General features: G+C 36.6%; 1 protein-coding gene across 8 annotated transcripts in view; it reads left to right on the top strand.

Moving 5' to 3' along the window:
* Positions 1-17,449, top strand: part of Ralgapa1 (Ral GTPase activating protein catalytic alpha subunit 1) — a 223,021-nt gene that overhangs the window by 100,091 nt on the left and 105,481 nt on the right. For 5 of the 8 annotated variants that reach the window (XM_031356021.1, XM_031356020.1, XM_031356018.1 and 2 more), the window contains 8 exons: positions 1,145-2,677; positions 4,388-4,512; positions 5,861-6,077; positions 7,032-7,208; positions 11,545-11,697; positions 14,695-14,888; positions 15,318-15,416; positions 16,141-16,296. In XM_031356021.1, coding sequence (XP_031211881.1) covers positions 1,145-2,677; positions 4,388-4,512; positions 5,861-6,077; positions 7,032-7,208; positions 11,545-11,697; positions 14,695-14,888; positions 15,318-15,416; positions 16,141-16,296 — 2,654 coding nt within the window. The remainder of the gene's footprint in view (positions 1-1,144; positions 2,678-4,387; positions 4,513-5,860; positions 6,078-7,031; positions 7,209-11,544; positions 11,698-14,694; positions 14,889-15,317; positions 15,417-16,140; positions 16,297-17,449) is intronic. The other 3 variants (XM_031356026.1, XM_031356025.1, XM_031356024.1) reach the window with 1 other exon arrangement.

Genomic DNA, 17,449 nt, shown 5'->3' with positions numbered 1-17,449 from the left:
AGGCTGTGGAGGAATGACACTTAGTAACTTGTTACCCTTGGTTTGCTCAGCCTGCCTTCTTAGCACCCAGAACCACCAGCTCAGCAGTGGTACTTGCCAACATTGAGCTGGGCTCTCCCACATCAGTCATTAATCAAGAAAATTCACCAGCAGGCTTACCCACTGGCCACTCTGGTGGGGACATTTTCTCAATTACGATTCCCTCTTCCCAAGTGACTCTAGCTTGTGTCAGGTTGACAAAAAACTAGTCAGCGCAGTGGTTTTTTATGAGAAGGGCCCTTGTTAGTACCTAAGATTTCTCTATGTACTTACAAGATTTAAATATTTTTACCAAAAACAAAAATATTTTTATTACCTACTGATTCTGCTTTATTTCACTGATTATACTTGATGGTAAAAAATAAAATTTAAGATTTTAGCAAAGGGCTGGAGAAATGGCACAGCAGTTAGGTCTTCCAGAGATCCTGAGTTCAATTCCCAGCAACCACCTGTAATGGGATCTGATGCCCTCTTCTGGTGTGTCTGAAGATAGCTACACTGTACTCATATAAATAAAATAAATCTTAAAACAACAACCAGATTATAGTAAATAAAGTAAAACAAAAGAGAATGTACCGTGTCCTAATGATAATTTTAAGGAAGAGAGGGGAGATTTCTAATTCTAATCTGTGATCAGCCCGATAGCAGCGCTTGAAGAAAAGCTTATGTCTCTTTCCTGCCTAGTAGAGAATTTCTAAGGTATCTGCAGTAGAATGCTTAGATCAGCTTTATGTATTAAGATCTATTTTTCTTCCCTGCTTATAACCTATTTGAATAGGAAAAACTAACAAGTTTGAATTGCTTGATTTTTTGGCACAGCTCTATCTTAAACTGCACTTCCAAATGTTTCATCACCTCACTGTTTGTATGCATGTTAACATCTTAAATGTATTTTGGTCATTTTCTAATTCATTGACACCATATGCCTTGGGTCCATCTTTTTTTAAAAAAAAAAAAGCAGTTATATATTTTTAATTTTTTTTTTTAATTGAACTTGCTAAAACTTTCAGAATTTTTTATTGGATAGCATATGCTTAGGCTGTGGGTGAAACAATTTTTTTGTATTTATATAGTTTCCACTCTGTATAATTTTTGTTTTTTACAGATATTGATGATGCTCAAATCCTTCCCCGCTCAACCAGAGTCAGACATTTTTCACAGAGTGAAGACACAGGAAATGAAGTTTTTGGTGCTTTGAATGAGGAACAGCCACTGCCACGAAGTAGCAGCACTTCTGACATCTTGGAACCATTCACTGTTGAGCGAGCCAAAGGTGCAGTTCCTGTCGTTGACAGTTCATCCCGTCATGCTCCAAGCTTGCAGAGTTCCACAGAGGCTTCGTCAATAACTAGATCCACTGAAAGCTACATCACTGATACTCATAGTAGAGAGTCTTCTCTGGAAGTTGGTGATAGCATATATGACCATCTTTGCCATTTAATAGGTCCAGTAGAACTTGCAGATGCAGCTTTCGATCAAATCCAGTACATTGACCTTGAAGGAGATGATGATCTTCTTTCTTCTCTGAAAGAATACTTTAAGGAAAACCAGGAAAATCATAGTAAAAATGAGCTAGGTAAAGATACAGCTTCTCAGGAAGTGATTATTGAAGTAACTAGAGATGACATACCATCTTTAAATAAATTAGAGTACATAGGTCAGGAAGTAAAATCAGAAAATCTCATGTCTTTTGTTGGGACTCCTGAAAACACACCATTTCAAAAAGAACCAAGCTCAGCTGTCTTCACAAGTACTCTTGCACCTAACCATTCAGATAGCTATCCAAGATCACAAACTGCTGAAAAGGCTAAGCAACTAAGTCTTGATGAACAGTCATCGGATCCTAGCTCAGATAGCCCATGTGATAAAGAAAAAAAGAAACATCTGTATAGACAAGCAGCCACAGAAGTAGATGCCTGTGTAGATATGACACTAGCTGAAAAGCTTAAGAGTATACAGGTTAATGAAAAAATCACGCCATATTTAATGCATGCCAAGAAAACTGCATTAAAAACACCGGTAAGCCGCAGAATGCCTCATGTTTCAAACACTAGCAAGCTTTCTCCAACTAAGAGGAGCTTGTCTGAAACAGTAACTCATAGGGCCAAAATCATGAAAATTGCTGCTAAGAAACGAAATAGTGTTCATGTTACTTTTAGACCATCTACTGAGTCTGTCCAATTTTATAATCCTCTGGAAAACAAAGAGGCTCCATGGAAGATGAGACTACGGAAGCTCAGTGGCTTTAGCAGTAGTAGCAATAGCACTACCAGCAGCAATACACAGACCAGCTCAACTAGTGGTCCAGACCTGGTAAAACCTGGTGTGTACAGACCTCTAGATACGATTGGTGCAACATCAATTAGCAAAGCAGTGAAGGAATCCACAGAGATTCCCACATCACAAAAAGACGGAATGCCAAGTAACCAGTCAGGTAGTCGCAGTACTCTCAGGTCATCAAGTCATGAGGCAGGACTACAGCAGGGCTCCCTGGGTGGCGTTTATAAAACTGTTGTACATGCTCTTTCGAAGCCGAAGGCAAATGTTTCCCCACAGAGGCAGAACAGAATGCCACCAGAGGCTCCACTGAGGGATCTGTACAGTCATGTAATGGGCTATTTTGGAAGGAAAGCTGCAGGTGAGCACTAACAGTGTGCAGAGCGCAAAAGGAGAAAGACAGCACCAGTTTGGCTTAATGCAACTGAAAAGCAAGCTATAAGCAATCAAAAAAGCTTTGGGATGGTCACTGCTTTCTCTCTGTTTGGTTATGCATGCGCCTTTCCCCAGCTGTATTTTTCCCAGCATACATATTTATTTAAATTACTAATTTTCCTTTTGAGGCATTTAGTTGAACCTCTTTGCTGCTGAACAACAAAATAGAAAGGGAAGTTAAGAGGGAAAAATGTAGTGACCTTTCAAAGGTCAGGTATTTTTCTGAGTGTGTACCATGAGTCTTGAAGTTCACTGAGGAGTTGGCCATATTTTTTTCTTGCCCTACTACATTATGTCTAAAAGGGCATCATCTTTATCTAATTGAATTTGCGAATTCTTACTGCTAACTTTGTTGGTTTCCTTGGTAGACTTTGACATCAAACGTTAACAGAAATCAGTCTCCTACAACCAGCACCAACATTATACTTAACTATAACTGAAGAGGAAATTCTTTCTTTAATCTCAAAGATGATTTAGCCACTTTCCATTTAAGGCATTTCTGAAAAAAAAAAGCTGTAGGCTTTTAGTTTTTCATTCTTATGTATAGACTATAAGTTGAATCTTTAAAAGTTTTAAATTTTTATTGTGAGATTTTAAATGTGCATTAAGGTTTCATGATTAACTTATTTCAGTATGAAACCTAAATGTACAGATTAGCGAAAGAAAGCAAGATCATAGTAATCATTTTATCTTGTCCCAAAATTAAAACAACTTTACTGATACAGAAACATAACTTTCAGCAGTAAGGTAGGTTTTGATTTCATTTGTTTTAACATAGTTTTGTTAGCATGATTAACCACGCTGTATAATGCATCTTGCATTGAGCCATTAATGCCACTTGAGGGCAGTATATTACAGCTTAGCAAAGCCTGGCCAGTAATATAAAGATAATGGTATTTAACAGTCTGAAATTCTTGGTGATTTAGTAGAAATATAAACAGCGCTAGTTTTAGTCTACAGAAAAATAAATTTTTTCAGCAGTACCATAGTGACATAAATGTATATTCCATGAGTTAGTTTAGCAAGTGAAAGTAATCTTGTTACTATAAAATTATATTTCAGTGGGAATGTTAAGCAAATCAAACAACTATTTTGGTTTTATTTGTTCTTAATTCTCATGAAAATTCAACCTTTATTTTCTTCAAGCATTGAGGTTAGATTTTTAGACTAACCCTAAAAAAAAAAATTACATCAAATGATGAGATTTTTATTTATATCCACACTTAAGTGTATTTGTGTCTTACTGAGATTTGCATGAATTGAAAGGCTATATTCCTTGCAATTATTCTCTGGGAAAGAGGGAGGTTGTGAGTTCTTCAGACTCTAGAGCAGCAGAATAGGAAGGGAACATACCAGTTTCTTTATAGGCACTATTAACCTGACTTCAGCTAGTGCTTACTTCCAGCTTTCCTGCTGTTTAAGGTCATACTGAAGATTGACTAACATCTGCTTAGTTAAATAAAGTAAATACAATTTACTAATTCTTAAATCTGAAAGGAGGGAAATTATTCATTAGTGCATGTTTGGCAAATACTTGATATGGCAGAGGTACTTTATTTTGGATTACTTTTGTTTCAGATTTAGAAAATACAGTTAAGTTGTTGCCCACTATATGTAGTTCTTTATTTGCTTCTAGTAAATAAAGAGGACACGAGCCCCAAGCTGCCCCCTCTTAATAGTGAGACAGGCGGCAGCAGCGCCAATGTTCCTGACCTGATGGACGAGTTTATCGCAGAGCGACTTCGCAGTGGCAATGCCTCGGTGAGCTTAAACTTAAAAAGTAGAAAACTAAAGGATGAGTATGATGTATATGTGGAGATTTTTATTCAAAGCTTCATTTTTTTCCTAAAACTTAGCTCTTATGTGTAAAGTACTTCAAACATTTTAGTATTACTTCCTTTATATGTGTATAGGAAGGTGCATGTGTGCCGTAGTTTGCATGTGGAAGTTACACTAAGGGAGTGAGTTCTCTGCTTTACCCTGTCCATCAGCCTTCACAGTCAGGACCTTCCCCTCACTATCTTGTTAGCCCTTAAAACGTTTTAAAGCTGGACTTATTGGTACAAACTTCTGCCTAGCTGCTCAGGAGGCTAAGGCAGGAGGATAGCTAGTTCAAGGCCTTGCCTGAAGTGCAGTGTAATATCAAGCGAATCTTTACAACTTCGTGTGGCCCAGTCTTATAAAAAGTGGAAAGAAAGCTGACTGTATCTCAGTGATAGAGCGCTTGCCTGTGTACATACAAGTCCTTAGGTCAAATCCCCAGAGTAAGAGAGAGAGAGAGAGAGAGAGAGAGAGAGAGAGAGAGAGGAGAGAGAGAGAGAGAGAGAGAGAGAGAGAGAGAGAGAGAGGAGAGAACTTTAAAACATATTTTTTATTAAAAGACCTAAACCATTGAGACTTGAAGCTTTAACTGAAGAGATACTGGCATATCTATTAAAGCTATAAGCCACCACCTTCCTAGTCTAGTTCCCTTACTCTCTCTCCTAGGTTGGTACCACTTGCTAACTGTCAGTAGGAAAAAACAATGAAAGGCACTTGGCTCAACTCCCATAGGTTGATAGCTTAAAAAATTCATATATCTCTGGAATCGGTGTTAAAATGTGCCTTTTACCTTAAATAGTAAGTATCAGATGAAAATAGAAGTTAATGTATCTCTAATTCTTAGGTGCAGAATTGCTTTTTAAAAGCTGTCATACCTCATTTGGGTTTTAACTTGTCTATCACTATTATTTTACCTTTTATTTCCTTTTCTTTGAGTAACAATTATTTTAGAATCATAAAATGACATCTTTGCTGTCTTTTTATTTATTGTCTCTTCTGTTTGCTTCATTGTTCCATTGTAAACTTTATTTTTCTTCTGATTAAGAGCTTTGGACCCAGCACTATCTCATCTGATATTTGGGTCCTTGCTTTAACTAGAACTATAATAGCTTAGGCATCACAGCCATGTCATTACTGCTATTTAGATACTTCAGTGAGCATGGTTCTCCTTTCCAACCGAGGTCCTAAATATCAGAATTTATTCTGAGGATTATCTTGAAAACCAAAGCTTTCAGCTGCTTAATTAAAAAAAATATATATTTTAAATGTAAAATGTTTCTTGTTTCAGACTATGACAAGAAGGGGAAGTAGTCCAGGCAGCCTTGAAATCCCAAAAGACCTCCCTGATATTCTAAACAAGCAGAACCAGATGCGTCCTGTTGATGACCCTGGTGTGCCCTCAGAATGGACATCTCCTGCCAGTGCAGGGAGCAGTGATCTCATGAGCTCAGATAGTCACTCAGATTCCTTCAGTGCCTTCCAGTGTGAGGGCCGAAAGTTTGACAGCAAGTATCTCTTACTATTTGAGTATATATTTTCTGTTGATTGCTTTCTAACTTGTGGATTGCACAGCTTTCACTTTGTTCTCCTTTGTTAGGTAGTTATTGTATATTTTAATTTCACTTTTTTAGTAAAATACTGAAGAAACTTTTAAGGAATCATCTCAGGTTAAGACCATTTTATTTTGCTAAACAAAGGACATTTAAAGAAACCAAACTACTGTCCATCATAAGATAAATTATATTTTTAAAACAAAAAAGTATGAAAATAAAAATGATTTAGAATGGTGTTAAAGTAAAGGGCCAACATGAGTATGAGATGCTGTTATTTAATGGACTTGGATTTGACATTCACTGTCTACAGAGACTGTTCCTTGACTGTTCCTCCATGTTCAATTATCAGCAATTATTACTTTGTACCATATGTCACTATATCATTATGCTGCTGAAGTTCTCTCTGCACTTAATATTCAGAGGATAAACTAGAAACAAAAATTTGGAAATCAAGTTTGTGAAGAGCAAGAAGGAGGTACATTGGAGCATTGTATATTTCCTTCCTTTATGGGTTAGTGATATACTAACCCAAAGCTCAAACATAAGATTTTAAGAGAAAAGAAGGAGGAGGAAGAGGAAGGAAGGTGGAAGAAGAAGAGGAGGAAGAGAAGAAGAAAGTGTGTGTGTGTGTGTGTGTGTCTGTGTCTGTGTGTGTGAATGAGAAGAGAGACAGAGACAGATTTATAAAATACTTTAAAAGTAGTAAGTGTAGTGGTGATGGAATATTATATGCCATTTTAAAGTATTGTTAATAATAAGCTGTGACAATCTTAGAAATGTTTGTAGTTGAGATCTTCAATGTTTTACTGCTTCTTACACTTCTGAGAATGTAATGCAAAGAGTAGACTAAGGAGAATGAGTGTGTGATTAGTGTTGCTGGAGAACTAGCCTTTCTTCTTCCTACAGACTTTGGCTTCGGGACTGACATTGGGATCCCATCTTCTGCTGATGTGGATTCAGGTTTTGGCCATCATCAAAGCACTGAGGAGCAGGAAGTGGCTAGCCTAACAACACTTCATTTAGATTCAGAAACAAGCAGCCTTAATCAGCAAGCCTTCTCTGCTGAAGTTGCAACCGTTACTGGTAAAGTTATTCAAGGGAATCTTACTTAAGCTTGGCTTCTAAGCTGCCAAAGAATCTGTTTAAGTTTTTACAGCTTGTATGACCTACTGCTGTTTTGGAGATTTTGTTTATTTGTTTGTATTGTTTTTGTTTTTATTTGAACAGTGGACAAAACAAAACAAGTTACTTTCTTGACAGTATGAAATACGTATAGGTAAGCATTGGTGCATCCTAGACATATGCCCCAGGCCAAAAGCAGTTATTAAATAATCTAAAAGAAGAAAAAAAATTACCTCGCTATTTTTTTTCACTATCATTCACAGTTACAGTAGCTGGTTTACATTTATTACAGGAAATATAAAGCACTCGGCCAGTAAGACATATTTGTTAATATACTAGAATTTTGTACTTAAACAGAAAATTATCCTTTTCAGATACTTTTTATTTTTAAATTTTTTTGAAATGTGACCAATCTCAACTTAAATATAGCAAGTGGAGTCCTGGAATTTGAGTCACATTAAACGCAGAGTCATGTATTGCAGGGATAGTGTAGAAATTAAAATGAGCTTGGGGATTGTACTCTGTGTTGTAAACTTAGCCTACCTGGTTCCAGCTACACTCTGATGCAGCTCACTCAGTGATTAGCCATTCTAGTTAACAATCATGAGATAGTAGCCAATGATTCTAAGCATTGTAATCTCTTTTCAAGGCATTTCCCTATGCAAACTTGATTCTAACTCTAGTTCATTCAAAACATTAGGAAAGCTACTATGTTTTTCAAAGATTATCCCAATGTGAAAGAAAATGTCACCATACCTTTGTCTTCTTATGTTTCTGTATTTATCAAAAATAAAGTTCCAAGTGTTAGGGAGATGATTCTGCTGTTAAAGTCTTAGTTGAACAAGCATGTGGATCTGAGTTTGGATAACAGAACCTTAGTAAAAGCCAGAAATAGCAGTATATTCTTCCAGTCCCAACTGCAGCAGTACTGAGTAAGTCAAGCAATACAGCTTGCCAGCCAGCCAGGCTATTCAGAACAGGAAGCTTCAAGTTGAGTGAGAGTTGCTATCTCAACTCAAATTAAAAGCTGGACAGCAGGCGGGGCAGTGGTGGCGCACGCCTTTAGTCCCAGCACTTGGGAGGCAGAGGCAGGCGGATTTCTGAGTTCGAGGCCAGCCTGGTCTACAGAGTTAGTTCCAGGACAGCCAGGGCTATACAGAGAAACCCTGTCTCGAAAAAAAAAAAAAAAAAAAAAAAAAAGCTGGACAGCAGTAGAAAAAGACACCTTAATATCAAAAATCTTGCCTTTCCATGCTCCCATGGTGATGAGTGTACCCACACACACATGTAATACACAAAAAAATAAATAAATGAATGAATGAGTGAATAATAGTTCCAAACCCATAAAATTCTGAAAATTAAAACATATATGGAGAAATAGGTTTTATGTTTACTTATGCCATCTTTTTTTATGGTAACTGAACTAAGTATACAACCTATATCATCAACGATATCAGCAGTAGAGGAGTAGTTAAAAACAGCTATGTTTTTGTTCCCACATATAAAATTCATCAGTGAGTATAACTTTATATGCTCAATAAGCAAAACTATTGAATATAATATTTTCTTATTCTCAAATTTGTATGCATTATCACACTGATAACTGTGTTTTATCAGAGAGATGTTAGTTGGCCTGAAATATTTCCTTCTGTTTAATACAGAGGTTTTCAGATCCTCTAAAAAACCTAGTGAGAAGTATTAAATGATATAAGTTTATTACATACAGTAGCTAGAAGCTTTATGCATATTTGGAATATGGCTATCAGTATAAAAATGTGGGATTGTTTGCATTAAAAGGCTCTTTTAATAGGGAAAAACTTTAAGCTAACCATTATTGAGTCATGTTAATACAATAAAGGTAATACTCTGTGGTCATGCATCTCTCTATATAAAGTGATTTTAAAATCTGAGATCTTAAAGGAAATTAAGTGATAGTAAGATGGCTTGTTGGGAAAAATGCTTCCCGCCAAGCCTAATAGCCCGAGTTGGATCCCAGAAATTTACATGGTGGAGGAAGAGAACCAATTCCTGCAAGTTGTCCTCTAACTACCACACATATCCTGTGGTCACTGGACACAAACACACACACACGTACAGACACACACATACATACACACACACAGAGTAAATCTGAAATGTTCTGTGTGTTTTTATGATATAAGATAATACATGGAAATAAAGGAAGTAGATTTGTATTTCAAAACATTTGATAAAAATATTGGTATCTCTTGGCATGTGTTTGAAGTTTCTGGTAAGTGTTCAGGTGATGGTCTGCCAGGTGCCTTTGTGTGACAGAGCTTATGCTAAGCTTCCGAATTCTCAGGCTTATGCATCGGTCTTATAGGAATTTTTTCTTTGTATCTCAAATAAAAGGAACATGCTACCTAATTGATAATATAATTCTACCTAGGGTTAACTAGTGAACTTGTTTTTACAATTCTGATATATAATTATCATAGTACTGATTTGTGCATGGCATTATGATGCATATACCATAGTTCTTTATGTGTCTTTTTAGGCATTTATTGTGCTACTTTAAAAATTACTCAAGTGATATGTGAAATCCCACTTTTGGAAAATAAGTACAAATGTGGAACTTGAATTGGTTTTTGCTTTACTGTATGGAAAGAAGTAAAAGGTGGAGCGTTTTACAATTATTAGGTATAGAGCATTATTATTGTGAGCTAGAAAGAAGTTAACCTGAGACGATGAGATACTGTTATATATAACTTGTGTTTAGTACCACTGGATGCTGTTCTGTAGCTACCAGTACAGCAATACATAGGGAGTGGCAAGCCTGTGCTTAGAAGAATGTTTGTACTCTACAGAGGGCTATTTCAAACTGAACAGGTATGTTGAAGTCAGTATGATAGTGGTATAGTATGAACATATTTAAGTCAACCAAGCCATATAATGGGGACTTACAGTTAGTAAGGTCAGAAGTAGACTTCAGTAGGAAACAGTGTCTAAGCCAGTGGTTCTCAGCCTTCCTAATGCTGTGACCCTTTAATAAAGTTCCTCATGTTGTGATGGCCCTCAACCATAAAGTTATTTTGTTGCTGTTTTATAACTGTAATTTTTCTGCTGTTATGAGTCATAATGAAAATATCTGATATGTGACCTTTGTAAAAAGCTAGTTCAGCCACCAAAAGGGTCATGACTCAAAAATTAAGAACCACCAGTTAAGACAAACATTTAATCAGGATTCTGTGCAAAGTGGAAAAAAAAAAACATGAAAAAGGCCTAGATTATGATGATTTATATATAAATTGTAATTTATATATAAATATAATTATTTGGCTAGAATACAAAAATTGTATGCAGATTGTAGAGTTGTAATAGAACAACAGGGACACCTGAACACTAAGAAATTGGAAAGTTTGATAAGGTCAGTGAGAAGACTTGGATAATGTTTGTTTGTGGGACAGTCTTAGGTTGTAGATCAGGAAAACCTTGAATCCGTGCTCATCCTGCCTTAGCTATCCATGTACAGGATTACAGCATGTGCCAGCATACCTAACAACTTGCAGTATTTTTTATTGTTTGGTCATTCTGTTTGGCAGTTTTTCTTGGTGGATATATTTTTTCACAAGTATTTGTTTATGCTGTAAATGTGTGTGCATATGTGAGCCATGATACATATCAAGGTCAGAGGATGATTTGCCAGAGTCACTTGCCTCCTTCCTACCATGTAGCTTCCAGGGATCTCAGGTGGTCAGCCTTTGTAAGCAAGTGGGTTTAACTGACTCAGCCGTCTTACTGGCCCTATTTGTGTGTATATTTTAAAGATAAGGTTTCATTAAGACCAGCTCAGCTTCAAACTGGTTATGTACCTAAGGATGTCAACCTTCAACTCCTGATCTTCTTGACACCTCTCAGTGCTGGGATTAGAGAACTATGTATTGCTTTTAAAGGGTTTTAGCTGAGAGGGTAATTCAACTGTATTTTTATGAGTTTTTGATATTTTATGAGAATGTATTGGTAGGAAAGATATGAAGAATATTCCCTTCGCTATTGACTTTTCCCAATTTCAAGTGAGATTAAAAGGACAGCAGTGAGTATGAGAGTTTCTATAGCGAGTCCAAGAATACCACTTGTCAGTGTCACTGATAGTTCCTGGTCCTATGTTAGTCCAGTGCTATACAAATATTGTGATTTTGTTGAAACCTTTGGACAGTATAGTCTGTTTTATCTTTTGATGTTTTAAAATTGTATCTTATTAGTATTTGAACTATTTTGTCTTAGGTAGGATACTGAATACATTTCTCACAGTGATTGTATGAAATTATCTTTACAGGTTCAGAAAGTGCATCCCCTGTTCATTCAGCTCTGGGATCCAGGTCACAGACACCTTCCCCTTCTACGCTGAACATAGATCACATGGAACAGAAGGATCTACAGCTTGATGAGAAGCTCCACCACTCTGTTCTTCAGACACCAGATGACCTAGGCAATGTTTGATATTTCTGTTTTTTGAGAGTACTAATGTCAGAAAAACTTAAATAATTAAAACATTTACTGTTATTTTGTATACTTATCTTAAGTCTTTGACTTTTCTAAGTCTTCTGCTGTTTTTCTTGCCCTTAAAAAGGCTATTATTAAAATAACTGCTTTATAAATATTTTATCTTAATTTTTTATATCTGTATAATTTGTACTACTTTGTATTTTACTTTCATTTATTGATATATTTATTCTCTTCCTTCCCTTTTCTCTTTTCTCTCTCCCTTCTCCTTTCCTTCTCTCTCTCTTTTTCTTTTTTCTTTTTCTTTATCTTTTTTCTTTTTTTTTTTTTTTTTTTTTTTTTTTTTTTTTTTTTTTTTGAGGCAGGGGCTCATTACGTAGCCCTGGCTGGCAGGGCCCAGAACTCACAGAGATCTGCTGCCTCGGCCTCTCAATTGCTGGGAATAAAAGACAGGGTATTTGATGGTAGCTAGATTGGCCTCTACCTCCTACATCTCCTGCCTCAGTTTCCTCAGTGCTGGGATTCTGTGGACTCAGCATGCTCAGGTCTCCTAATACTGTACTTGAGTATTCTGCTCACTCACAGGAGAAAGTAGCATCATTACTGTTTCTCAGTCAAGCTTTCAGTAAAACGATTTTTTTTTCACATTAGTAATTTTACCTATTCTTACCTATTCTTTGTTTTCAATGCATGTAACGGAAATCCTGCATGGTATAAAATGTGTCAAATAATCTTTGGCACAGTTTCTAAAATTTGTCAAGGTCATAGTGACAAGATACAGTGACAAGATAAGTCACATTAAAGGTTCATTTTTATTATTCATATCACATTTATCCTTACCAAACGAAGAAATGAAAGCTGTTTAACTCCTGGGGTACTTTAAAGGGCTTATTCCTTTTTCCCCCCTCTCTATGGATTGTAAATCATTTTTTCCATATTTTTCTGGTATTCTTTTTATTGTTGTTGTTGAAAATAGATTGTTCTCTCATAAAATACATCCGAACTACAGTTTTCCTTCTCTCCATTCCCCCCACTCTCCCCTTTCACCCCTTTCCCACACATCTATTCCCCTTTCAGAAAAGAGCAGGCCTCCAAGAAACAACCAAACAGGACAAAAACAAGATACAGTAAGACAAGGCAAAAGCCCTCATATCAAGGCTGGACAAGGCAACCCAGTAGGAGGAGAAGAGTCCCAGGAGGAGGCAAAAGAGTCAGAGACACACCTGCACCCACTGTTAGGATTCCCACAAGAACATCAAAATACAGCCATAATATACACACAGAGGACCTAGTGTAAATCAGTTCAGGCCTCATACTTAGTGCTCTAGTTCTGTGAGCCCATATGATCCCTGCTTAGTTGACTCAGTGGGCCATGTTATTCTGGTGTCCTCTGTCTCTTCTGACTCATACAATCTTTTCTCCTTGTCTCTAAGGGGAAGAACTCAGTGGAGACTCTCCACTCCAAACTCTAAACTCTCCAGTTTAGACTCTCTGTATAAGGTCTGGCTATGGGTCTTTGTATCTGTTCTCTTCTGTTGTCAGAGGAAGCCTCCTTGATGACGGCTAGACAGGGCACCAATAGCAGAATATCACTAGGAATCATTTCATTGATTCTTTTTTTTCAGTTGTGTTTGGTTCTACTATAGGTCTGGGCTATCCAGTCTCCTGTTCCTGGCCATCTAGGCAGTATAGTGCATGGACTTCCTTACATGGAGTGGCCCTCAAGTTAAAATACTCATTGGTTGGCCATTCCTATAAGTTGTGTGCCACCATTGCCCTAGGACATTTTGCAGGCAGGACAGATTGGAGGTTGAGGGTTTTGTGGCTAGGTTGGTGTCAAGGTTTCTCTTTATGTAGCCTGCAGAGTACCTTCTTGTGCCAAAGCAACTAGAACGTAGAGGTCCAAGCTCCTTGGAGGCACCAGTTTAACCTCTCTACATTCAGTGAGCTATATAGATGCTATCCTCATCCATGGGGTCCTGCTGTCAGTTTTCAGAGTGACCTCCTGTCCTAGCATCAGCCTGGGTTATTTAGGGATCTCCACAGGACCTCCCTCGTCCAGCAACTCAACTGAATGCAACCCAGTCCCACCACTGGAAGAAAGCCTTGCCTGACTACAAAAGATGGCCAGTTCTGAATCCATATCCTTCATTTCTAGGAGTCTTTACTAGATTTACCCTCAGAAGTTTCCACTGTACTAAGTTTGCACACTGCCCCCCATATCCCCTAAGTCCAACTTTCTCTCCTTCCACCCACCCCTATTCCTCCACCACCACCACCACTACCACCACTATCTGATCCCTTCTTGCCCCAGTCCACCCACAAAAATCTGTTTTAAGTCTCCTTCTCAGGGAGGTGCATTAATACCCCTACAGTCAAGGGCTTGTTCCTTAATGTGCAGTTATATAACTCTAAGTTTCTGCTTTGTGAATTGTTGGGACCTTTAAGATTTTTTTGTGTTCAGTTTTCCCTTTATTTGGAAGAAAAAAATTAAATTACAAAGTAGTTAACAGAACTAGTTTAAAAAAAAAAATCCACGTATAAGTTTTATCAGGCTGTTACCATTTTACTGGTTTATATCTCTGTGCTTATAAAATTGATATTATGTCCAACATACATTTTTCTATCACAGTCCAGCAAGATGGCCCAGCTGATAAAAGTACTTGTAGCACAAGCCCTACCTAGCACCCGTATTCAATCCCCAGGACCCATAGTGTATGGAAAAGCCAGACTGTGTGCGCGTATACACACACACACACACACACACACACACACACACGAGTGCACACACACATGTACTAATTAATTAATTTCTGGTTTTGACAGCTTCACAATAAGTGGTAGTTGCATAATATTTTTTCTTCAGTAAATCTTAATAAAAACCCTATCAATAAGATATTATTACCAATATAGGAAATTATGAATTGTTAAGTTATTGGCTCTTTTAGGTGCTGACACTATTGTGGTTTTTTTTTTTCTATAGAAATCAGTGAATTTCCATCTGAATGTTGTAGTGTGATGGCAGGAGGTACTCTCACTGGGTGGCATGCTGATGTTGCTACTGTTATGTGGCGAAGAATGCTGGGCATTTTGGGAGATGTCAATGCTATTATGGATCCTGAAATACATGCTCAAGTTTTTGATTACCTCTGTGAACTTTGGCAGAATCTAGCCAAGGTAAGAAAGAAAACAAAAGCTCTAAAAGGGAAAAAAATAAAATATTAGTAAGTAGTAGGCCAGATGTGGTGCTTAACACCTATAATTCCAGCACTTGGAACACTGAGGCAGGGGGATCATGAGGTAGAAGCCATGTTGGATTACATAGCAGGTTCCAGGCCAGCCTGGTCTATCCTGTCTCAAGAAACAACAATAAACACTTCCCCTGCACCCCACCACTCAACCCAAAAAAGAAGAAAAGGTCTTTAAGAACATAGTTACAACTTGATCATGCTTTGAATTAAAGAGTGTTCAGCATTTCGCCATAATTTGCCATAATGAAATGTGACATTATGGTAGAGACAGGATTCAACTTCTGTTTAAGGTAAAACAACTGGAAGAGGAAATAGTTTTAATACATGTTTGTTACCTTTTATTTGAAAATTATAGATCAGAGATAATCTTGGCATTTCAGCCGATAACCTGACCTCACCATCTCCACCTGTTTTGATTCCTCCATTAAGAATTCTTACACCTTGGCTTTTTAAGGTAAGCTTGATATATAAAACATTAATATATTTTTCATTAATAAGTTAGTTTTCAACATTGATAGAAATTTAACAATAACTAAACAATTATTTGGTCTTCAAGAACACTTAGTTTCTAACTAGTATCTTTACTGGTCTAACAACTAGTAAGAAATGGTTAGGTATTACATAAAGAGGAGAGTTAGGCATAGTAAAATTATCTTATTTATTTAATTAAGCAAAAATAAATGTAAAAAGTATGTCTTAAATGTTTTTAAATGTTTTAAATGTATTTACTTATTTCTACTCATTTTCTCCCTATTTAAGGATCTAACCCATGGACTTGCCTATGCCGAACAAGTGCTATATCACTAAGCTAAACCATAGCTCTACAATAGTCTGTCTTCATTCATAAATATTGTATTGTATATTCATATATAGCATTCATATTATATATATAATTATTTTAAATAAAAAATGAAGTGAGAACTAATACTTTTAGAGATTTCTTTTTAACTATTATTTGATGTTTGGTCTATTTTTTAAAGTGAAACATCTGTGATTATTCGTATGACATTGAATCATTTCAGATAATAGTAGCTTCCCTAGCCCTAACATCTGGCTCATGGATGAAATTGGGCCAACATAGAAATATATGAAAACAGCTATTGTTTATTATATTCAGTTGTTTAAATATTTACAAACATTATTTGGCTTTAGCATTAAAATTGATTTCTTAATTTTAGGCAACCATGCTGACTGATAAGTATAAACAAGGTAAATTACATGCATATAAACTTATTTGTAATACAATGAAGAGAAGACAAGATGTATCTCCAAATAGAGATTTTTTAACACATTTCTACAATATAATGCATTGTGGATTGCTTCATATTGACCAGGTAAATATATGTGCCCTCTAAAACGTTGTTTTATCAGTTGTGACAGTATCAGTTTTCAAGTTTACAAAAATAAGAATCACCTAGGAGATTGGCCTTTGAGTATGTCTGAAAAATTGTCTTGATTGAGGTAGGAAGACCTGTCCAATGTGAATGGGCTTCATTTGCTATGCATAGTGTCCGGGACTGTGTAAGAGTAGAGAGAGCAAGGTGAGAACTTCCTGAATACATTCATTGCTCTCTTCTGTCTGCATAGAATGTGCTTTGAGTTTTTCTTATTATGACTTCTCTGCAGTGATAGACTATAACCTGGAGTTGATTCCCTGCAGTGATAGGCTATAACGTGGAGCTGATCCCCTGCAATGATAGGCTATCACCTGGACCTGGATAGGCTATATATAACCTGGAGCTATGAGTTAAAGTTGTTTTAGTCAAAGTATTTTATCATAACAACAGGAAAGGAAACTAAATATCACTTTTCAGTTCTGTTTAATTCATGCTTTTTAAGATCTAGAATTAAAACTGTTCTTCGTATGTAGTGATGTATATATAATTCACTTCCACTTTATGACCTTATTTATTCTCTAAAGGTGATTGAAAACACACTACTTAAGGGACTTAAGTACTTAAGGGACAGATTTCAGTGTTCTTTTAAATGCACAGAACAAGAAAGAATATTAAAAGCAGTAAGGGAAAAAGGTTAAGTAACATATAAAGGCAGACCTATCAGAAGAATACCAGACTTCTCACCAGAGACTATGAAAGCTAGAAGATCCTGTACTGATGCCATACAGACCCTACAAGAACACAATGCCAGCCCAGGCTACTATATCCAGCCAAATTCTCAGTTACCATGGATGGAGAAACCAAGATATTCCATGACAAAGCCAAATTTACACAGAATCTTTCCACAAATCCAGCCCTACAAAGGATAATAGATGGAAAACACCAATACAAAGGCAGGAAACTACACCCTCGAAAAAGCAAGAAATTAATCCTCTTACAACAAACCCAAAAGAAGATAACCACACACACATAATTCCACTTCTTTTTTTTAATTAGATATCTTCTTTATTTACATGTAAATATCTCCTTTCCCAGTTTCCCCTCCAAAAAACAAAGAAACAAACAAAAATGACAAAAACAAACCCCTGTT

The sequence above is a fragment of the Mastomys coucha genome, unplaced genomic scaffold (genome assembly GCF_008632895.1).
Source record: "Mastomys coucha isolate ucsf_1 unplaced genomic scaffold, UCSF_Mcou_1 pScaffold6, whole genome shotgun sequence".
In the NCBI taxonomy this organism is placed as follows: Eukaryota; Metazoa; Chordata; class Mammalia; order Rodentia; family Muridae; genus Mastomys; species Mastomys coucha.
Note: the sequence above shows the minus strand (reverse complement) of the source record. Positions and strands in the feature narration are given on the sequence as shown.